The 25,007-nt window shown below is 38.6% G+C and overlaps 1 protein-coding gene across 33 annotated transcripts in view; it reads left to right on the top strand.

The window, feature by feature from the left end:
- The window catches only part of ENOX2 (ecto-NOX disulfide-thiol exchanger 2), a 263,608-nt gene that overhangs the window by 186,501 nt on the left and 52,100 nt on the right, over window positions 1-25,007 (top strand). For 29 of the 33 annotated variants that reach the window (XM_026018096.2, XM_026018095.2, XM_072743777.1 and 26 more), the window contains one exon: window positions 11,675-11,809. In XM_026018096.2, coding sequence (XP_025873881.1) covers window positions 11,713-11,809 — 97 coding nt within the window. In that variant the 5' untranslated portion in view covers window positions 11,675-11,712. Of the gene's footprint in view, window positions 1-351; window positions 441-11,674; window positions 11,810-25,007 lie in introns of all 33 variants that reach the window. The other 4 variants (XM_072743760.1, XM_072743757.1, XM_072743761.1 and 1 more) reach the window with 1 other exon arrangement.

Genomic DNA, 25,007 nt, shown 5'->3' with positions numbered 1-25,007 from the left:
GACAGGTTGCTTAACCTCTCTGTTACCTTCCTGTTACCTTATTAGTAAATCTTAGTAAAGTTAGTTATTAATAAATCTTAGTAAGTTACCTTATTAGTAAATCATATCCCCATCTTCAATGGGGATAATGAGAGGTCTTACTTCATAGGGTTGTTGTGAGTTTTAAATTAATGTACATAAAGTGCCTAAACCAGTGCCTGGCACATAATAAGTATTAAGTAAGTGTTAACTATTTTTAGTCTTGTTATAATTACTATCATTAACACTATTATTCACCATTTATCTAAGTCCTGGTATGTTCCAGAGGTCTGATGTTTCACCCAGCTTTGGACTACTATCTTTCTTCTGCAGAAATGACTAGAGAGCTAAGTCCACGGTGCAGTACTACACAATGCAAAGAGATTTTATTTGGCTGTGGGTCTATGAAATAGGCTTTGCAGGTAAGCCCCACTTTGTACAATTGCTGAGTTCTGCCACAGTTCACTTATTTAAAAGCACACTAATTGGCACCTACTTTGAGCTAATCACTGTGGAATATAAAAAAATAAATAAAATTTATATCTCTTGCCCTCAAGAAGGTAACAATATGGCTGCTACATGCACATTTACTTTAGTAAATTTAATTATTTTTAAATTTTCATTTTTTTTTAATTTTTATTTATTTATGATAGTCACAGAGAGAGAGAGAGAGAGGCAGAGACATAGGCAGAGGGAGAAGCAAGCTCCATGCACCGGGAGCCTGATGTGGGATTCGATCCCGGGTCTCCAGGATCGCGCCCTGGGCCAAAGGCAAGCACCAAACCACTGCGCCACCCAGGGATCCCAATTATTTTTAAATTTTCAAAGAAATTCTAGTCAGTTCCTTTTTACTCGTGAGGAATTTCTGTGTGATGAAAAATATCTTCCCATCCCCAGATTTATCTTTTTAAAGTTTACATTTATGTAGTTGTTATTTTCTTATATTATCAGCATGTTAAGATTATATTACCTCAAATTATCATAATTTATCTTCCACTCACTCTCCATTTAAAATGTTTAATAACATTTGGTAAGAAGAAACTCACCAAAAGAGATTTTTTCTTAATACAACAACAGAGTGGTATCTCATTCTCAATAGCTTGGCACCTGCTGTACACCTACCTTCTTCAAGGAAGAAGAATGTCTATGCAGGACTCTCTTACATATGTTCATATATTTCCTCATTCATTTGTTTAAAATAGTTTATTGAATATCTACTCTGTGTTGGACACAGTGTCTGGGCACTAGGAATAACAAGGAGGAATAAGGAATCCAGAGTCTAGGAGGATAGGCAGACATAGAAAGAGGTAATAAAAATATAATGTAATAGGTATCCCTGGGTGGCTCAGCAGTTTAGCGCCTGCCTTTGGCTCAGGGCACAATCCTGGAGTCCCGAGATCAAGTCCCGTGTCGGACTCCTGGCATGGAGCCTGTTTTTCCCTCCTCCTGTGTCTCTGCCTCTATCTCTGTGGGTGTGTGTGTGTGTGTCTATCATAAATGAATAAATAATAAAATAAATCTTTAAAAATTTTTAAAAAATATAATGTAATAAAGGCTATCATAGTAATGTGTTCAATGAGGTAAGGGAACACAGAAAATAAAGGGCTCTTTGGAAAGGAGTTTAGTGTGATAAATAAGACGGTGAGCATTGGTACCAGAGCTGCCTGGGTTCATTTTCCTGTTCTACCATTTATTAGCTGTGTAATATTGAGCTGATTACATAAACTGCCTATGCCTCTGTTTCATTATCTGTAAAATGTATTATAATTCCTGTAATATAATTCCTATATTATAATTCCTGTATATGCTGTGTCTCTCAGTAGGCTTTGAAGCCTTCAAGGGCTAAGATTACATCACCATCATCATTTTAACTATTATCATGTTATTATTACCACTTACCAAGTACTCACTATGACCCAGAAGCCATACTAAATTCCTTACCCACATTATCTAATTTAATCTTCAACAATCTGATAAGGCCAATACTATTACTTTCCTAAATTTGTAGCTTGCCATTTTTATCATCAAACCCAGTTCTATATTCAGAGAACTTTTCACAATATGTAACTATTTTATGTTTATCTGTATTTTAATATCCCTTTCCTGCACTAGAGAGCATCATAAGAGCAAGATTGAGGCCTGTTTGACTCACTATAATGTCTTCAACGTCTAGAATGCTGCCTGACACGTAGAAAATGTTCAGTGACTGTACGGTAAATATAAAAGGAAGCCTGGAAGGCAGACCAGCAAGAAGAAAAGTAAAGAGAGTAACAGAATGAGCTAAACTCTAGTCCAGAACCATCTGACTCCCAAACCCATGCTCTTGATCACTAGGCAGCATTGCTTCCCACTCTTAACAGACTTTCAATAGATGTTTGTTGACAAAATCTTCTCCTCAACTTTGCACAATACTATGTAATAAAATTAGAGCCAGAATAAATGCCAATGGATAAAATCCTGGGCATAAGAAAGAGACTTATGGGAGAGTAAATTGCCAGAGAAGGAAAGTTTTTGTCTTAATAAAAGAGTATAGTTGATGAGATGATACCAACATACTGAACTTGTTTCAAAGGAAATAAAGGAAACATATGAAATAATTAACTCTACTACAAGATGGATGTATCACAGAATGTGTGTGTGTGTGTGTTGTTTTCAAGATCAAATGACTTTGACAATAATTGACTAGTTAATCAAGTGAAGTATAATATAAAAATAAGCAGATGGCAGTGGCTTGATAATTATGGAGTGATACCAAGTTAAAATGGGTAATTACTTCCAAATCTTTTGTTCTTTTGGTGCTAATGAACTCTTGCTCCAAAGTGCCATAAATTCAATCAATTTACCTAGAAGGCATTCATTCACAGTTACTCTACAACCCGTGATCTCTTGAGGAATCTCCACATAGGGCAGAATGGAAAACCAGCATTGCAGGACATATTCTTCAGACTTGGGTGAGGTATTCTGAAGGCCATTTGACAGCACTTGTGCTTGCCTTCTGAATATTCTTGGCCACTGCCAGTGAATGTATGACTTATGGGAAAATGAGCAATCTATTCCGTTAGTGAAATGGAGCTACTTTTATAAAACACTTAAAGAAATTGCTAGATGTCCATTTTTAGTCTAGAAAATGAATCAGGCCTGACTTAACTTTTCCACCATTAAGTGATGATTCTGAACAGATGTTCAGCACAGCATATTTTCTTAGTACAGACCTTAAATCCAGATTGCTGCCAGACAGAGATGATCATCTGGGATTTCTCTTTGAAAGTAAAAATTTACAAGCTTGCTTATATATATGACAGTGCCTTATGTGGAAGAATGATTATAGCTCATGCTATCAAACTGAATTATTTGTTAGGTTCATCTATTTCTGCTTATAACTCTAAGTAAATTGCTACATGTCAATTCAGTTGTCCTGGAGAGAGAATTAGTTTAGCAACTATGCTATCCCTTTTTAAAAAAAAAAAAAAAAAAGATTTATTTATTTATCCATGATAGACATAAAGAGAGAAAGAGAGAGGCAGAGACACAGGCAGAGGGAGAAGCAGGCCCTATGCCAGGAGCCCGACGTGGGACTCGATCCCGGGACTCCAGGATCGCGCCCTGGGCCAAAGGCAGGTGCCAAACCGCTGAGCCACCCAGGGATCCCCTATGCTATCCCTTTTAAGACAATTTATCATTCTGAGAAGGTATATAAATAATCATTGAGTGTCACTGCATGAATTGCTAATTGTGCCCAAAGTCAATGTAAGTTGATTTTCTTTCTTCATTCCTCCAAATATTTCTTGAATACCTACTTCGTACCAGACACTAAACTAAGAAATAGAGAAACAAAGATGCCTAAAAACACGTCCCTGACGTAAAGGAGCATGCAGGCTAGCAGAAGAGAGACATGTATTCAATAACTATAATTCAAGGCAGTCAATGATAGTATCCAGTTGTTTTAAACCCTAATCCTCCATTCACTACCTGGAGGAAAATCCTATCCTCATTAAAGACTCACTTCAAATTATTCTTCCCCAATGAAGGCTTCCCTAGTATTCCTCTTGTTCTCTGTGCCCCAAACACATACACCTAAAGCTATTCCAGGAGATTTAATTACTCATTTTCTGTTCTCATAGCATTTTACTCATAGTTTTATTGCAGTACTTATAACAGTAATTTATATGTGGTTGTTTTTATGTCGTGCCTCTCATTGTATTGTGAGTTCTTCCAGAGCAGTAAATGAGTTTTGTTCATCTCCATATTCCTAGTCACTAACACGTGACCTGGCATATAGTAAGATTCAATAGAAGTTTGGTTTAGGGAAAAGGAGAGAATAAGCAAACATATAAAATCAAATTCAAGGGATGCCTGGGTGGCTCAGCAGTTAAGCATCTGCCTTAGGCTCAGGGCATGATCCTGGAGTCCCAAGATGGAGTCCCACATCGGGCTCCCTGCAAGGATCCTGCTTCTCCCTCTGCCTGTGTCTCTGCCTCTCTCTCTCTGTGTGTGTCTCTCATGAATAAATAAATAAAATCCTTTAAAAAAAATCAAATTCTAGGGCAGCCCCGGTGGCCCAGCGGTTTAGCGCTGGGCTAGGTAGAAAAAAAGGTCACTTCTGTTTTTATTTTCTTTTAGAATCATTACCTTTTACCAGCTTTTAACCATCTGATATCTATAGTAGACACACTATAATACTTAACATAGTTAAGTTCGGCACTTGTCTCATTTTATTGTAAAGATCTGCTTCCATTTTCCTACAGGCAGTCTCTCTCCTTCCTCACAGTCCCACTGTGCAGGTGCTATTGTTGCTCTTATCAATATTTTCTGAAATGTTTTAAGTGAAATTTCTTTTCTAGCCTGCACTTTGATGTCATGTGTTCCCCTTTGTCTTTCAAAATCCAAGGTTCCCTCTTCCCCTTTCCTTGACCCCAGGAAGCTTTCTGGGACCCCTTACCCCTTGGCTCTTTGGACTTTGTATACTTTAAATAATTTAACTACCCTTAATTACTTAAAAAAAAAAGCTTTATGATTTTCATAACTTATTGCTGATTTTAATGGGTTGTTAATTTCAGTCCTGTAGTTTTATTTTGTTTAGATAGGGCTGGGCAAGGAAAAAGAAAATAAAGACAACCATATTTAGCAGTGCAAAAAAAAAAAAAAAAACTAGCCCAGGGTATGATCCTGGAGACCCAGGATTGAGTCCCACGTCAGGATCCCTGCATGGAGCCTGCTTTTCCCTCTGCCTGTGTCTCTGCCTCTCTCTGTGTGTCTCTCATGACTAAATAAATAAAATCTTTTAAAAAATAAGATTCTAGATAAAATGTTATGATAACACAATAGTGGGAAGTAATTAATTCCAGGGAGGTGGCTTTACAGACAATGTAACATTTGAGATGACCCTTGAAAAATAAGTAGGATTTGACAGGTGGAGATGAGGGTTGGGGGAGTTGACGGGAATGAAAAGGCAGAACTCCTTAAGAATTTAAGAACTGAAGGATACAGTCAACAAAACTAAAAGACAACCTACAGAATGGGAGAAGATATTGGCAAATGACCTATCAGATAAAGGGCTGGTTTCGAAGATCTATAAAGAACTTCTTAAACTCAACACCAAAGAAACAAACAATCCAATCATGAAATGGGCAAAAGACATGAAGAGAAATCTCACAGAGGAAGACATAGACATGCCCAACACGCACATGAGTAAATGCTCTGCATCACTTGCCATCAGGGAAATACAAATCAAAACCACAATGAGATACCACCTCACACCAGTGAGAATGGGGAACATTAACAAGGTAGGAAACAACAAATGTTGGAGAGGATGCGGAGAAAAGGGAACCCTCTTACACTGTTGGTGGGAACGTGAACTGGTGCAGCCACTCTGGAAAACTGTGTGGAGGTTCCTCAAATAGTTAAAAATAGATCTGCCCTACGACCCAGCAGTTGCACTCCTGGGGATTTATCCCAAAGATACAGATGCAATGAAACACCAGGACACCTGCACCCTGATGTTTCTAGCAGCAATGTCCACAATAGCCAAACTGTGGAAGGAGCCTCGGTGTCCATCAAAAGATGAATGGATAAAGAAGATGTGGTTTATGTATACAATGGAATATTCCTCAGCCATTAGAAATGACAAATACCCACCATTTGCTTCAACGTGGATGGAACTGGAGGGTATTATGCTGAATGAAATAAGTCAATCGGAGAAGGACAAACATTATATGTTCTCATTCATTTGGGGAATATAAATAATAGTGAAAGGGAATAGAAGGGAAGGGAGAAGAAATGGGTAGGAAATATCAGAAAGGGAGACAGAACATAAAGACTCCTAACTCTGGGAAACTAACTAGGGGTGGTGGAAGGGGAGGAGGGTGGGGGGTGGGGGTGAATGGGTGACGGGCACTGAGGGGGGCGCTTGACGGGATGAGCACTGGGTGTTATTCTGTATGTTGGCAAATTGAACACCAATAAAAAATAAATTTATTATTTAAAAAAAGAATTTAAGAACTGAATTTATCATAGCAAAATAATGCTGTTAATTACACACGGTCCTTATGTAAACCATCTGGTTCATGTAAACAAGCCTAGCAGGAACTCTGCTTGCTAGCATTTTAACAAGCACTTTGAATTAATGTATATTTTGAAAATAGTAATACTGTGCTATCCTTTAAAAAACTGATAATTTGGGGGATCCCTGGGTGGCGCAGTGGTTTGGCACCTGCCTTTGGCCCAGGGCGCGATCCTGGAGACCCGGGATCGAGTCCCACATCGGGCTCCCGGTGCATGGAGCCTGCTTCTCTCTCTGCCTATGTCTCTGCCTCTCTCTCTCTCTCTCTCTCTCTCTCTCTCTGACTATCATAAATAATAATTTAAAAACTGATAATTTGGGGATCCCTGGGTGGCTCAGCGGTTTAGCGCCTGCCTTCGGCCCAGGGTGTGATCCTGGGGTCCCAGGGTCGAGTCCCATGTCGGGCTCCCTGCATGGAGTGTGCTTCTCCCTCTGCCTGTGTCTCTGCCTCTCTCTCTCTCTCTCTGTGTGTCTCTCATGAATAAATAAATAAAATCTTTAAAAAAAACTGATAATTTGGATAATGCTCTCCCCTCCCCCCAAATTAGTCTAGAGTTTGGCTAGGTTGATTGATCTCAGAATTCTTTATTGAGAATAATTCCTGATTCTCTCATGTTTCCCAGGACTGCAGAGCCAATGAGTAGCCAAACTGTTGAAACAAATTATTTTTGGCATGGGAGCCCAGTCCTTCTAAAACCTAGATATTTCTTCTTGGAGTCATTCTGCAGCCACCGGAGAAAATCAGGGTGCAGATTCAGTAATCTCAACTGGTACCTTCCTGGGCTGGAGATTGGGTGTTCAGATGAACCAAACAATCAATATGTAAACTCTTGACTCAAAGGATATTTGATACCCCATGTCTGTTTCCTTAATAACGTTTACAAGGAGGCTATTTCTAGCCATAATATGCCTTCATGGGAGAGCTCTGAAAACTGGGTGATAGGGCTAGAGTTTCTGCCCATGGAGAAATCACCAGTTCTGAAATGTGACTTCTGACTATAGTAACAAATGCTTAAGGCCATCAATCACTCTGTGGGGAGGAGGAGGAGGTTTTTGGAGAAGAGACACAGGCAGCACAGAATAATGATAAAAACTAGTATTTCAGAAATAATCTTTTTGGACATTTGCATTTGCTTGTTCTGACCATTTAATGACCAAAATAGCACTTTTATAAATAAGCAAGCCAAGGATCATCCGTGATGTTCCCACATTAGAAGAATGTGATGGATGTTAGCAAACAGCAAGCTACTGTTTAGAGTTGTCTTCAGGAGTGTAATTGGCAGGGGTGTATATACGAAGGAGAAAAGCCATGGAAAGATTTTTCTATGGAAATAAGTAATCAGAGAGAAATTTCCCAAAATAAGTCTTTCTGTGCTCCAATGACTTATGACTATATATCTCCCAGTGATGCAGTATATATATGCACATACATATATAACCCACTTCAATGTCTGCTTATGTTATCACTGCTCCTGTAATGTCTTTTTCCCTCTTGTTTATCAAGATGTGTCCTGTAGAAACGTGGCCCATTCATTGAAAGCCTATATTCTCCATGAAGTCTTTCCCACCTACTCAAGCTGTAGTAGCTTTTAATTCCTCAAACCTCAGTAACATTTCTGATGAATTCCATTCAATTCTTTGATTGTTCCTTAGTTGTTTCATTGGAAATCATAAAGCATAGTAGCTAAAAGTATATAATATAACCTGGGTGAACTCAGATAATATATATATGACCTTTAAAAGCCTCTCATCTATTAGTGGCACCTGGGTGGCCCAGTGGGTCAAGCATCCAATTCTTGGTTTTGGTTCAGGTAGTGATGCTCATGGGTTGTGGGATCCAGCCCTAAGTCAGGCTCCCCACTCAGTGGAGAGTCTGCTTGAAGATTCTCTCCCTCTGCTCCTCCCCCACTCTATCTCTCTTTAAAATAAACAAATAAATCTTTAAAAATAAATAAAAGCCTCTCATCTCTTAAATAGAGATATAAATAGTCCCTTTCATACGGTTATTTTGAAAGTTAAATGAGAATAATGCATGCCAAGTGCTTTACATAGCATATGGTGAGTGTTCAATACTTAATGGTAATATTGGGTGGAGGTAGTGAGAGTAGAGATACCAGTAATAATCATTATGACCATCATTGGTCTCTTAAATTAGATTGTATAACCTTTAAAGGCAGGGACTTACATATCCTATCTGCTTATTCTCTGTTGTCCCCCTAATTCCCAAAATACTCAATTGGCTAATTTGATATCAGTTGATTGTATGTCCATCTCTATTCAATTTTACTGCCTCAGAGATATGAAATTATATCAAAAATACAATTTTTCATTTTTTTATTGCTACTGTGGAAACCCTTGAGTGATTTTTTTCTTGGTTTGCATGCATGAGTAATTTGGATGGAAACTGCTGAAGTAATCATACACAACTAGACTATGAAAAAAATGGGAAAACCTCTTAATCATCCCAAGCTCCTATGGTATATACAGTTGGAGGAGGGGACTCAAAAAACTATAAAACTCTGATGAATGAAATCAAAGAAATAAATAAATGGAGAGATAGTTCATGTCCATGGATAGGAAGACTCACTATTACCAAAATGTCAATTCTTCTCAACTTAATTTAATACAATCCCCATCCAAATCCAAGCAAGTTATTCTGTAGATATCAACAAACAGATTCTAAAGATTATATGGAGAGGCAAAAGATCCAGAATACCAAACACAATATTAAAGAAGAATGAAGCTGGAAGGCTGATGCTACCCAACTTCAATATTTACTATAAAACTACACTGATCAAGCCAGTATGGTATTGGTGAAATAACAGACAAATACATTAATGGAGTAGAATAGAGAACCCAGAAATAGACCCCACAAATAGAATCAAATGATCTTCAGCAAAGGAATAAATGCAATATTGTGGAGCAAAGATAATCTCTTCAACAAATGTGCCAGAACAACTGGAAATCTATGTGTAAAAACAAAATCTAGACTCAGATTTTATACCCATCACAAAAATTAACTCAAAATGGATCATAGACCTAAATGTGAAATGCAAAACTATAAAACTCCTAGAAGATAACAATAAGAGAAAACCTAAAGAACCTTGTATATGGCAATGACTTTTTAAATATAACAGTAAAGACCTGATCCATGAAAGAAATTATTGATAACCTGGAGTTTTTTTAATTAAAATTTTTTGCAAAGGACAATATAAAGAGAATGAGAATACAAGCCACAGACTGGGAGAAAATATTTGCAAAAGACACATCTGATAAAAGGACCATTATCTAAAATATACAAAGAACTCTTAAAGCACAATAAGAAAACAAACAGCTCAATTTAAAAACAGGTCAAAAACTTTAATAGCCACCTCACTAAGATATACAGATGGCAAATAAGTCTATGGAAAGATGCTCCATGTTATATATCATTGGGAAAATGTAAATTAAGACAACAAATGCCACTAGACATTTATTAGAATGGCCAGAATCCAGAACAGTGTCAACGCTAAATACTGGTGATGACATGGAACGACAGGAACTCTCATTTATTGCTGGTGGGAATGAAAAATGGGACAGCCACTTAATTTTTTTAAAAAATTTTATTGGAATTCAATTTGCCAACATTTAGCATAACACCCAGTGCTCATCCCACCAAGTGCCCCCTCAGTGCCCGTCACCCAGTCACCCCATCCCCCCGCCCACCTCCCTTTCCACTACCCCTTGTTCATTTCCCAGAGTTAGGTGTCTCTCATGTTTTGTCACCCTCACTGATATTTTCACTCATTTTCTCTCCTTTCCCTTTATTACCTTTCACTAATTTTTATATTCCCCAAATGAATGAGACCATATAATGTTTGTCCTTTTCCAATTGACTTATTTCACTCAGCATAATACCCTCCAGTTCCATCCACATCGAAGCAAATGGTGGGTATTTGTTTTTATAATGGCTAAGTAATATTCCATTGTATACATATACCACGTCTTCTTTTTCCATTCATCTTTTGATGAACACCGAGGCTCCTTCCACAGTTTGGCTATTATGGACATTGGGACAGCCACTTCAGAAGACAAGTTGGCAATTTCTTACAAAACTAAACATGTTCTTACTATACAATCCACTGATTATGCTGCTTGGCATTTACCCAGAGGAGCTGAAACTTGTGTTCACACAACAATATGCTCATGGATGTTTATAGTAGTTTTATTCATAATTGTCAGAACTTTAAAACAACTACAATGCCCTTCGGTAGGTGAATGGATAAATAAACTGTGTTGTGTCCATATGATGGAATGTTATTCAGGACTAAAGGGAAATGAGCTATCAAGCCATGAAAAGACACAGAGGAACATTAAATGCCTACTACTAAATGAGACAAGCCAATCTGAAAGGCTGCATGTTGTATGATTCCATCTATATGACGTCATAGAAGTGAAATTGTGGTGATGGAATATGATCAGTAATTGCCAGGGGTTAGGGAGGAGGGAAAGATGAATAAACAAGCACAGAGGATTTTTAGGACAGTGAAAATATTGTGTATGATACCACAATGATGTATACATGTTATTATATATTTGTCCAGACCCTTATAATGTACAAGACCAAGAGTTAGCCCTAATGTAAACTCTGGCTTTTGAGTGATTATGATGCATCAGTGTAGATCCATCAGTTGTAACAAATGTGCCGCTCTGGTAGGGGATGTTGATAATGGGGGGGGGGGCTGTGCATTGTGGGGGCAGGGGGCACATGTGAAATATCTGTACCTTCTCCTTAATTTTGCTGTGAACCTAAAACTGCTCTAAAAAAATAAAGTCTTCATTTAAAAAAAAAAGAAACAAGAGTGAAGAAAGGAACAGAGGGAGCAGGAAAGAGAAAGAAACACACTAAAATGCCAGCTGGTGAACTGCTTTCAAATTCTATGACTTCCTGCCAATTCAAGCTGTTTTATTTTAACCCTTGTGAAGAGCTGCAATCAAGGCCCTATATAGCATTTGTCCATCAGTCCATTTCTGTAAAGGGTTTGCCAGTTTATGTTAAGTAAATAACATACTGAAGCCTTAATATAACAAATTATTTTGCTTATCATTTCTCTTTAGCTGATAATAGTAGAACTCTGAATGTGGATTCCACTGCAATGACGCTACCTATGTCTGATCCAACTGCATGGGCCACAGCAATGAATAATCTTGGAATGGCACCACTGGGAATCGCTGGACAACCAATTTTACCTGGTATGCTATTTTCAATCATGTCACAAGTGTTTCTTTTTATTGGCCACGTGGCAATAAATGTAACAGTATGACACAACTTATTTTGAAGTTGACATTTACCAGATTCTGCCTAGAGTGTGCATTTTTGTAATATGAGCTTTATAGGCTGAGTGGCCAGTAGTTACTAGTATACTCCCTATCACACTATGGGTAAGCTAGAGATATAGCTGATGCAGGATATGGTCATTGAATATTTAAATAGCTCATTAAAATAAAAGACAACAGAATTTAGCAATGAATTACAAGGTTCATCTAATTTTATAGATTCAAAGAATACAAACATGGAGAGGAAATAAGAATGGACTCAAAAATCATAGATTCCTCAAGTGGGGGAAAGGAGATGGTGGGGACCATCCCAAAGTTGTTCACATTGAATAACTGTTCATATTTTTTTCAACAAAGTAACCAGTGAGAGCATGGGCATGGTGTACTAACTCCATCTCCACTAACAATAAAATCAGAAGAAAAATGCCACAGCATCTGAAGTGTTTGGTTTAAACACAAAAAAATTCTTCTGTACTGTCAGAACTATTAACTGTTAAAATGGATTTGTGAAGGCATTAGAGAATTGCCATCTTAAGAAGCCTTGGGTGCTTTTAAAATAGCCTAAACACTAATCTCCCCAGGTTCATGTAATTGTGATCCTACTTCAAAGAATGATAGGACTAGGCCAGTGAAGTACCTTGCTACTCAAAGTATAATCTGCATAACCTGGGAACTGTTAAGAAGCCCAGAATATTAGGTACCAGCCCAGAGCTACTGAATCAGAAGCTGCATTTTAACAAGATCCCCAGGTTATTCACAAACACAATAAAATTGAGAAACAGATCTAGAGTGATGCCACTTTGTTGTGCCATTTGTTTATATAGTAAGTGACCCCTACTCCCCCTAAAACAATTTCACAATTCCAGTTCAGATTTTAAATCCTTATGAGGTATAATTGGGGGCATGGTAGGGTAGGCAATGATACTTAATCTTAATAATAAATTAAGAAATATGATTACATAGAAAGCTAGGAAATAAGCATAAAAGCAGCCAAATATAATGAAAAAATATGGAATAAGAAATGGGCGGAGAGCAAAGGAGCTTGGGTTCTGTATATGGCAGAGGCAAGAAACTGTCCCACCAAACTATAATCCATGCCCTGGACTATAGTTGACTAGATTGCATCATACTCCATTAGACCAACCATGATTAAAGTGAACAACCAGGGATCCTTTGACAGCCAAATGATTGGACCATAGTTCTCCTTAGGTTTTAAATGACTAGTGGGAGACAGTCTGGAATCAGCAGATGCTATGACAGGACCCAGTATTGCATAATGGTTAAGCACTCAGACTTTGGAGTCAATATCTTTGACTTCCAAGGCAGTTTTTCCACTACTTTATCTTGAGTAGTTAAAAATCCTCTAGGAAAAAATAAAATAAAATAAAATAAAAAATCCTCTAGGAGACTCAATTTCTGCATTCATAAAAATCAGACTAATACTTAACCCTTAGGGGTTTTGTGGCAATTAAATTGTGCTTAGCACAATGCCTGGCACATAGTGCTCAAACATGTTGGCTATTAAAATCATTATTAATATATTTCTTACAGATATTTTTAAAGAGTATAATGGGTCTTTAAAATTCAGTTCTTCCCCATTATTTCACTGTAATAGAATTTAAACTAAAACATTATATATTATTTTATAGCTCCATATGGAGTGGTCCTGAGTCACAATCTCTTGTAGTCTAGAGAGACTAGACAATCTGATATGCCTTCCATATTACCAGTTTATGGAAATCTAAACTGTATGGGTATATGTCTGGGGAAAAATGTTGAGGCGAGATCTGCTCTATGCCAAGGGGACTCTATGTTAGTTATATCAGATTTGCAAATTACCACATGTAAACCCAAACCTAGGCTCACACAGTAATCTTTGATGCTTAGCCACCCATCTATAATGTGGAGGAAGAAAGGCTTAGCATTGACAGTAAAAAAATCATCCAAGCCATCATTATAGACCCAAAGCTTATGCTGGGGTCAATAACAGACCTAAAAAACTGAATAGGCTTTCTTAACAGTAATTTGGAGGGCTATTCCTACAGAGAGAGTATCTTGTTTAGTATTTAACAACATAGGCCTTAAAGACAGACTGCTTGGGTATGGATCTTTGCTCTGCCACTTGCTAGCTATGTGACCTTGCACTAGATGCTTGACTTGTCTGTACCTCACTTCCCTCATCTGTAAAGCAGGGATAACAATAGTATCTACTTCATAGGATTGCTATAAAGATTAAATAATATGCTTAACCTAATGTTTGGCATATAATAAGTACTCAATAAAGGTTAACCATCATCATTATTATTACTATTAGTAGTACTATATACTCTTTAAGATAAAGGAAATACTAACATACTTCCTTCAAATGGCTGCTAAGCTGCCACCATCAGCTCTAATAAGTGTTCCTTACATCCACTTCCAACCAGACATTTGAAATGTCAAGAGTGATTTTAATTTCTACTTCTAACCCTCTCCCTACACCTTATTTTCTTAAGCACTATGAAGAAATAGATTCTCAGGGCCTCCATCAACTTTGTGATTCAGTGATCTTTTAGCTATGCTCTAGGGAAAGTTATTTGACTTTTTGGAAACCAGATATTAGAAATGCAGATTTTTTTAAAGATTTATTTATTTATTTGAGAGAGAGCACATGAGTGAGTGTGTGTGTGCGTCAGATGGGAGGCAGAAAGAGAGGGAAAGAAGCAGACTCTCTGCCGGGCTCAGAGCCCCATGCCAGGCTCAATCTCAGGATCCTGAGATCATGACCTGAGCCAAGATCAAGAGTCAAATGCTGAACCAACTGAGCCACCCAGGCACCCCAGAAATACTGATATTTAGTTTTTTAGTGCCTTTCTTTTCTTAAAAGTACATGGGACAATAGTATTGGGCTGAGACATACTTTGTGAAGCTATCTGTAAAAGCACTTGAGTTTTGGGTGAACTGATTTTTCTTTCTGTATTACTTTAGGAAGACAATTTAACCATTGAGATTAGAACATGGGTTCTGGATCCAAACTGCCTAGGTTCAAATAAATCCATGTCCTACCATTAAGAGGCTGTGTAAACATTGGCAAGTTACTTAACCTCTCTAGGCTTTAGTTTCTTCACCTGTAAAACAAAGATAATAATAGCACCTATGTCATAGGGTTGTTGTGAAGATTAATGAGTTAGTACATTAAAGTCCTAGAATGATGCCTGGTTCACAGTGATCTCTCGGTGAATTTAGCTATTATTATTGTCTCAAGTTCACATCTGATATATGGCTCACAAAAAAATTGAATTATGGTTCATCTGTATTCTTAGCAACTGTGAAGGGTAACAAATTCAGAAACGAAATCTTCCCCAGGAGAGGTGCTGGACAATGACACTGATGACTGCTCCCTATAAATCTGAAAGGGTGTCCACAGAAATGGAAAGTTGGCACCAAACTCCAATGCTGCCTACCCTTCTTACCAGGCTTTACGAAAGGGTGCCTGTTATCTTTATTATGTAATGTTTTAACTGAATGGGCTAACACATCCCCCATTCCTTTCTCCACTCCTCAAGATTCCTTAAAATGGAAATGGCAGCCAGTGATCCACATGGAACTGTTCCCTGAGGTCACCCACTGATGGTTCAGGAATTCAACTACTTTTCTGCCCATTAAGTTTCCTTCTGACACAACAGACCTTTTTTTGTGCTATCTCATCTAGCCAGTGACAATAGAAAAGGCTTTTGGCATTGATGAAAAACAAATGATACATAAGCTTCCTTGACTTGCCCTAGAGAGCTCAAATCCATAATCATGGAAGCTGAGTCTCTTGGACACATGTCATTAGGGCAGTGTCTGACTTATTATGTTCATTAAGTGGGAAGCAGAGACAGGCCATCTCTGGGGTTTGGTTTGGAGCTCCCTTTCATCTAACATGGTGTTTTGTACAGCTGCTATTCAATCAAGTTAATCCACAATGATGGCAGATTAGGAGCTTCCCCTCTACCCAGCAGCTGTCTTTCCTGCAAGAGTATTTGCTTTTCCAAGCTGGTCAAATAAGACTGATGTTAGTTTTCACATGAAGAAAGGGACCAAAAACAGTCAGACCTCCTGTTTAAGGAGCATCATTCTTCCCATCATCCCAGAAGAATCCAATAATGGACTGATTAAGGAGTATTCATTGAATACTGTGCACTGCTTCCTTTATTTTCCCTCATTAAAATATCCTTAGCATCCAGATGTGGAGCCTGGGAAGTCCCAAAGGAGAAGAGTTTCTCGTTATGGTGCCTCCACTTTATTGATTATATCACCTCCGTAATAGATGTTGGAAAGTATGGACTTATGGACCTTATTCCCAGAGCAAGACACTGCTCATCTATGGGCATTGTCATTTTTAAGAAGGCAGTTCTCAAGGCACCTTGGTGGCTCAATCAGTTAAGTGTCTGCCTTTGGCTCAGGCCATGATTCTGGAGTCCTGGGATCGAGCCCCACTTCGGGCTCTGTGCTCAGCAGGGAGTCTGCTTATCCCTTTCCTTCTGCCCCTTCCCCCCCAACTTGCACACTTGTGCTCTCTCTCTCTCTGTCTCTCTCTCTCTCTCTCTCTCTCTGAGATAATTAAAATCTTAAAAAGAAGAAGGCAGTTTTCACTGGCCCAGAAGGCCAACTCTGATGGAAACAGAAAGAAAGAATGAAGATGTGTGACACATAACAGGTCACTGCTCTACAAGCTCCTCAAGGAAAGCCAGATTTGTGGTTCTATAACTTTTAATATCTTCCATGAAAAGAACATGCCTTCAGTGGCAGATGAAGTTGAAATCCTGAGAAAGGAGAGCAGTGTTCATCAGCATGGAGAACACTTCACTGAAAGCCAATGATATGTAAAACACTATACCAAGTAGAATTAGTGCCTCCATAAAATAAGTTTAAAGCCTACCCAGTGATGGTACTCTTAAGACTTCCTATGGAAACTATTTCAAAGAGTGGCCAAGTGAAAACATTTGTGTATTCATTTATACAAGAAATATATACTGAGGCCTGCTATATGCAAGGTACAATGAGAAGCCCTGAGGATAGAGCAATGAACAAAAAAAGACAAGATTCCTGCCCTAATACTTGCTTCAGTACTTTTAGAACCCCCATATTTTCTCCCTAATTCATCTCATATATGAGATGCCTCTTGAATGATAACAGCTCATAGGCTTCCTATCCATTTTGTTCATTTGTGCTTTTATTCACCCACCCATTCCTTAGAAATGTATTGATCTAGGATCTGGGGGAACCAAAACGGGCATGGCTCAGTCCTTGCCTTTAAACTCAAAGTCCAGTAGCAGAGACGGCAAAGTTAATATCACAACACTACAATGTAGCAAATGTCTTAGAAACATGCAGAAAAGTACTGTTTTTGCCAGAGTGGGATGAGGGGGAGTGCTAGGTAGGTGGTTGTGGTCTGGAAAGGTTCACAGAAGTGGTAATATTTGAGCTCAGTGTCCAGAGATATATAAGAATGTGGCAGATGGGGGAAAAAGGGCTAAGAATGGTCCAGGAAGAGGAAACGATGCATCAATTATTAGAAAGCATGTAAGAGTATATGGTATGGGCACAGTGGTTAAATAATTGAGTGAAATTACATCACCCCATTCCATAGGCAGCTTATAAGTAAGCTTACAATAAAAGAGAAAAGTCAGAAGTAAGATAAACCAGCATCTAGGAAAATATAAGTGAAGATCAAAAGTGAAGACCAAGTGAGGAGGTAAATTAGAATTCAGATGTGTGGGTCATTGGATCCTACCCAATTTCTAAAGTTGAGCTATACCTGTGACCAGGTAGCTAAAACAGAAAGGAAAACCTGATTGATTACATAATGTGCATTTTCCATGAAGAGAAAATATACCAAACCTCAGAGAAGTCAAACTTTTCATGGCCCTTCATAATTTTGTGTGTGTGTTTGACATTTTTGTTCTGAAAGAATTTTCTCATAGGGAGCTTCAAATATAGGAATAGACACTTACTGAGGTTAGTTGAGTGATTTCTGACGCCCAAACTAGCCCAGGACTAGTCAATATTACTTTCCTTAGTTTGTGCAAAATATAAAAACTAAAAATATGGTGATTTTTACATAAAGCTAAATTTGCTCAATTGAAGAGACTGTTTTTTATTCTGAGATTATAGACTTTCTACATTTTTGGTTTTAAAATGTTCTGTCTTTTATGAACTATGAATGGTATACTGGCTAGTTTCTGTTATTTTTCCCCACATCCTTTCTTGGCAAGTTAGAAGGGGGATAATTAAATGTATGTATGTATGTAATTCTATTTTATTCCTCTCAAATCTAGAAATATGGGAACCACAGATGTAGCGTGAAATGTCCTCACTAATGCCCCTTCAAAGGTGTTCATAGCATCCTATGATGAGAGCCACGGTCATGACCCTGAATCTGTCAAATGTTCTAACAAGGCAAGAACACAGTATAAATAAATAGAAAGGAATAGGGGGAAGATGGGCTAGAAAGGTAAATATTTGCAAAAATTTATACTAAAGAAATGAAGTTTTGTTAGTAGAAATTTGAAATCAAAGCTGAGATTTACTGAGGTGTCTTTGTGAACCAAAATTATGCCATATAACCCACCCAAGCCTAGTTTGCTACCTTATTTGCCATTATACATGAACGAGGCCCTGCTTCAACTTTCCAGGTAGCCTGAAGCAAGGGTTTAAATGATCTTCTGGAGAAGTAGGCAGATATTGGTAGAATTTGAGAGTCATCATGCAAAAATTTGGAGACTTGTGCTCTAAGAGGGCTAGTGATAACTGTAGCATCATTTCACAGTACAGCCCAGCTGTCCCTAGAAATATGTGTTATGTGTTCTCTCTTCAGGTTGACTGCTTGAAAAGTCTTTTTGAGGATGTGCATAAAGAAGAGGCAGTCAAGCTTGTAGTGGGTTAAAATTTCTCAATACCAAAGTATTATTCTTAATTTTCCAGTGAATTTTGTGGGAACTCTAAATAAATAGCAAGAATGTCCCAGAAATGTATACCTGAATTAGAATCATAATTCTCTGTGAAATGCCTTAATTGTATTTAGATCCCATTTGGAGCACTTATTTTAGACTAATCTATGGTTGTATTACAGTGGTTTTACTGTGAGTGCAAACTACCTCCTGGTGCTCAAAGGATCTCTGGAACACTTAACAGCATGGACATACCTTTATGGGCTGGGGAGCACATGGATAGGGAGAAGTCATTAAGTGCAGGCAGAGCCTTTCTGAGGGGATGAAGGGGCTTCCAGTCAGCCAGAATCAGATCCAGTTCTAAAAAGCAAGACTAACTGTAAATGTGTCATCTCTTATCTTTGCTCACCTCCAGTTCATACACTGCCACAATTTCAGCTTCTTCTGTGGGTCAAAGTTGAGACAATGGATTTAAAATAGAGGCATCTAGGGATGCCTGGGTGGCTCATCTGCCGAGCATCTGCCTTTGGTTCACGGTATGATTCCACGTCGGGGGATCGAGTCCCATTTCGGGCTCCCTGTGAGGAGCCTGCTTCTCCCTCTGCCTGTGTCTCTACCTCTCTCTGTATTTCTCATGAATAAATAAATAAATCTTTAAAAAATAAAATAAAGGTGTCTAAATTACCTAATAGTGTGGCAATTCATATGTCGAACATCTCAAGAGGAAATTCTAGGTGTAGAGATAAGAAAATGGATGGTAGCCTTTTGGACAGAAATATTTGAAGGCCTGCTGCAGGTTAAGTAGTTAGAGACAGACCTTAATCTGACAAGGAGTATCTTGTTTTCCTGTGGATCCATGGACTTTGTGGGAAGCAGTATAGACTAATGGTAAAGAGTATTATTAGTAAAAGCCACCTACTGTATGGCCTTACAGTGTTAACTCTGTGAGCTTCAATTTCCTCATCTGTAAAATAGAGAATATATATTGCCCATTCCTTAGGACTGTGAAGATTAAATGAGATGGTATGTATAAAATTGAATCATTAGCTGGAAATTCATATAAACTCAATTAATGGATAGTATTTTGGACACCATCCCTTTTCCTCTACCACAAAAGTAGAGTTTGCATTTTATAGGAAGAACACCACTGTGAACCATCCTGCCAGAAAATATCAAGGGCTGAACCATAAAATTGGCATGTGTGGTGTCTTTGTCAGGCATCAAAAATGGGCAACCTCTAAGATTTCTAGTGTTTTCTTTTTTTCTGATTTCACAGTATTTTTTTAAATTTATTTTATTAATTATTTTTTATTGGAGTTCAATTTGCCAACATATGGCACATCACCCAGTGCTCATCCCGTCAAGTGACCCCCTCAGTGCCTGTCACCCAGTCACCCCAACCCCCCGCCCACCTCCCCTTCCTCCCCCTCATTCATTTCCCAGAGTTAGGTGTCTCTCATGTTCTGTCACCCTCTCTGATATTTCCCACTCGTTTTATCTCCTTTCCCCTTTATTCCCTTTCACTATTTTTTTATATTCCCCGAATGAATGAGACCATATAATGTTTGTCCTTCTCTGATTGACTTCACTCAGCATAATACCCTCCAGTTCCATCCACGTTGAAGCAAATGGTGGGTATTTGTCATTTCTAATGGCTGAGTAATATTCCATTGTGTATATATAGATTTCTAGTGTTTTGTAGACATCTGTAGTCTTAGTCCATCAAGTAGAGTGTCACTTACCTGGCATTGTTTCAACTGGCCCTTCCACACAGCAACAGTACAGTGACAACAATTGCTCAAGACAGTAGCTCTGGGGCCTTGCAGGGCCCCAAAGCACCTTTTAAATAATCTGAGAAAAGTCATGGTCAATCTACTTTGGGTGCTTACTGTACTTTCTATTTACATTCATTAAAAATAGCCAGCTCTATTAACTAATCACACCCCACTCCCTAGGCATGCTGCATATTCTGCATATCTATTGCTGCATGACAAACCATTTTATAGCTTAGTAGCTTAAAAAGCAATCATAATATTCTATTTTAAGAGTTTCTGGGTGAAGAATTTGGGCAGGACTCATATGGGCAATTCTGTGCCATATGGTATCAACTGGGATGTCTCAGCTATGGTAGGCTAGTCTGGAGGTTCCAAGACAACTTTATTCATATGCATGGCACCTTGGAAGGAGCAGATAAAAATACTGAGCTCAGCTGGCTCCCTCTCCTTCCATTTACTGTAAGGCACTCTCCACATCTCTCTCTGCCATGGTAGTCCAACATGTTACACGGTGTCTCGAAGATCCCATAGCATGTGTTCCTAGAAACAAGAAGTGGAAATGGTATCTCTCCTAAGGCCTAAGCCTGAAAACAGACACAGCATCCCTTCTGTCAAAACATTCTGGAGCCCATCCAGATTCAAGTAGGGATGGCAGACATAGGCCTCACCTCTTAATGAGAGGAGTGTCAAAGAATTTGTATCCACCTTTAATCTGTCACACTGGGAAAAAAATAACTGTATGGAAGCACTTCGTTGCTCATTTGCCATGTTTTTAATCATACCTGTTTCACTTTATACTATAATTAATTCATTAAAACAATTGTCATATTACACTGAGAGGCAGTATAGTGGTTAAGAGCATTATAGTTAGACAAGCCTACATTTGGATCCTAGTTCTGCTTCTTCCTGGCTGTATAATCTTGGGCAAGTAACAAAGTACTCGGCCCCAATTTCTGTATAAAATTAAGGATAATAACAGTAGCTAGTTCACAGGATTACTGGAATGTGATCATATAAAATTCTTAGCACAGTGCCTAGCACATTGTAAGCACCCAGTAAACAATTTGAGTTCTGATAATTGGTGATACAGCATTGTAACTACATGGATGTTTCCAAACTAAACTATGAAGCTGAGGGTTTATCTTACCCATTTCCTCAATCCTAACACCTGGCACAGGGCCTGGCATCAAACTATTAAATGGATGGACATATGGACGACTGGATGGCAGCATAAAAATGATGTGCCTCCAGTGTAACTCTCTGGCTCAAATGCATAAAGAAAATAGAGGATGATTTACTCCTAGGTAACTACTCTAGGCTGAATGAGCACAAATTGCTAGGGAGCAGGAATGTTTAAGGCTACATTGAAATATTACTTGAAATCATGTAGTGGAGCTGCAACTCAGAGGAGCAAGCTGGCCCAACTAACACAGCATTCATAGCATCTCTAATAAGCTGGGATTTGGAGAAGTTCTTGAAACAGAAGAGGGAATACAAACTAACCTCTTATGATACTTCCAGGCATGACAATGCCAAGAGTCAGAAGGCTGTAAGGAAAAAGTGCTAGAAGAGATATAAAAGCAAAACAGAATGGGGTTTTTGTTGTGGGAAGGACTTTGGAGGAATACCTTGGCCCTTTCCATAATCCTTTTATAAAATGATTTCAAATCTCCTTCAGAAGTTTGATTTCCTAACATAAATGTTAATACTACATACTTGTTGGTGTACTTCTCAAGCCAGGCTGGGGGCCTCAGAGAGGTAATTTCTCTGGTGTTCTATTCCCAATGTGTTTTAAATTGTCGGACTTCTTTGATTTTTCAGGTTCTGCAATACTTGTATAAGTCTGATGATTTCAAATGGTTATTTTCTTGGTTGGCATTGAAAATTCACATCGACTTTGGTGCTTAATGGTTGAAGATAAACAAAAGAAATAATCAATGCGTGAGGAGCCTTTGAAATGTCATGTGCAACCTGTCCTCTAGCAAGCTCTGCTAGTCACTGTAGCCTATGGAACTCTTGGCATATTGAACACAAGGAAGAAAGGGAGTTTATCTACTTTCACTTTAGCCATATGTCATGAATATATTTGCTTTTAAATGAATTTCATAAAATATTAATGTAATCATACCAAACAGAGTGGTGAATACATCAGTCAGGAGTTATATTTATCCTGTGTATTTGTTTTTTGTTTGTCTCCATTTATTAGTAGACAATACATGGAGACAGGCATTTCTTTCTCAGTCGAAGTGGCAGAACTTGTTTAATGAACTGGTGTTTCTGTAATCTGTGGTAAGGTAGAGTTCTGAGTGACAGAGCTATATGAATAACAATGAGGAGGCAGGCAGAACAATAAAAGAAAGACAAACATTTCTGTTGGAGGGGAAAAATAGATGGAATTATTTAGTTGGCACACAATCTAATCTGATCTTTTCCTACTGAAAATTAAGAGTTTGTAAATGGGTGAGATAATGTTAACAGTTTCTCCAAAACCACATACACAAGGAATCAAAATATCCAAAGGCAAAAATGGCATTTTTAAACACAGCATTCTTATTCTACAGCACAGGAACATAGGGTATCAGGGGCCTAAGTCCTCTAAGATGGAAAGGAAGACCTAGACCCCCTGCTCCCACTTGATAGAGCCTGACATATAAAAAGCTATCACAAATGCTTGTGTAATGTGGGAATGAATGCCTGAATAAGTAAACTTATTGATATGTGTATGCATGTTTTGAATGAAAGGAAGGAAACTTACCTATCAAGACTACCACCTATCATGCCAGAAGTTTTCATATCTGTTCTGTTCTTTCATCCTTTGAGCCAAATGTTATCATTTATCCACACTTCTATCAAAAAAGAAATAGTGTTATGTTACCAGATATTAAGAAACCTTCCTTAAGGTCATATAACTAGTATATGGAAGAAAGTAAAGATATGAGAGCCACAGAGAGGGAGGAAGGGAGCATGTGTGTGTGCGTGCACACAGACGCATACACACATGCATGTGAACAAGGGCATGTTGGCTGAACTGACATGTGAAAGGCTAAAAGTAAGTTTGTTTTCTGAAATATAAAATTTCTTCTAATTTCTTGGAAGACATTTTTTTCTTCCCAAACATATCTGGGGTCTGGATATTTCAGCATGACAGGAATATGGGAAGATGGGGAATGCCCTCGCTCTTGTTGACTTTGCAATGGAGGATGCACATGTGCTACCCACCTGCATATCTGCCTGATCTCAAGACTCACCCGTATTGGGCCTATTGTATCTGAAGTTCTGCTTCTAGAGGGACCACAGATTCTCTCCGCTGTTTAGATTCCCCCCTTCAATATCTTGAAAGCCACCCAGGGGATTCAGAGCCAGCTTAAGGACACGCTTATAGGTGTTGCCCCTTCAAGCCTCTGTGGTGAGCAGAGTAAGGTTTTGGGGAGTCAGACACACACTACTACTTAACTGCCCCTACGTTATCAAAACTCCTTATGCAATATTTTCTTTGTTTGCAGCCCATTGTGCATTCTGTAGCAAAAGATAGGAGTGAGAGCTGGGGAAATAAGGAAGTGGAATGCATTCCCTTCTCTCAAAGAACTTGCATTTTGATACAGAGACAAAATTTAAATGGAATTAGTACCACCCTTAGACCCAGGCAAGTGAGACCTTTGCCCTAGGTCTGCATCTCAGGGGACCTCATGCTTTGAAATGCCAGTCTTGATATTTTCTAAGTCCCCGTCTGGTGCTAAGGACCAGTCAGGTAGGTAGTGTGATCAGAGTAGGTGGCCTGAGTCCATAATAGGTCCTAGAACCTATAGGTTCTAATCTAAGAAAGGTTAGGAAGCACCTTTCTTGAGATGTTTAAAGTTCCTCTTCATTGCCTGGAACTGACCAGGGCTTGCAGTGCTGTCTAAGCAAGGAGTCCCATTCTCAAACTAAACCTCTGTGGTCCCCAGTCCTCCTTTCTCCCCATTGGGGCATTCTCCAATCCTCTACTCCACATGTGGAGTCAACCAGATTCTACAAGAAGCTTCAGAACTCCTGCCTATGGAGTCCTCCCAGAGTCTTGGTTCCAGGAAGGTAGCCTGGTAAGTAAATCACTCCAGCTGCCTGGTATGGTATTTCTTTCATGATATCTCATGAGATTATGCCACTGAAATAGTGTTGATGCTGATTTGGTATGAATCGAATGGTGTATATAGATGAGCCCCACAGAAAAACATTTGTTTGAGGGCCCCTACATATCCTAGAAGCATCCCTAAATGAAAATATGATGCAAAATAAAATGAAATTCTGTGGCAACAAATGTAGAACAGATTTTCAACATAGAGTTGAGAGTGAACCAGAATTATCTGGAAAAAGTTCTTCAGAGAGAATGGCCTTAAAGTATTCTCTAAGGCAGGCCTGTAAGTATGGGGAGAATTTGGGGAGGCTCAA

Source organism: Vulpes vulpes, chromosome X (genome assembly GCF_048418805.1).
Source record: "Vulpes vulpes isolate BD-2025 chromosome X, VulVul3, whole genome shotgun sequence".
NCBI lineage: Eukaryota > Metazoa > Chordata > Mammalia > Carnivora > Canidae > Vulpes > Vulpes vulpes.
Note: the sequence above shows the minus strand (reverse complement) of the source record. Positions and strands in the feature narration are given on the sequence as shown.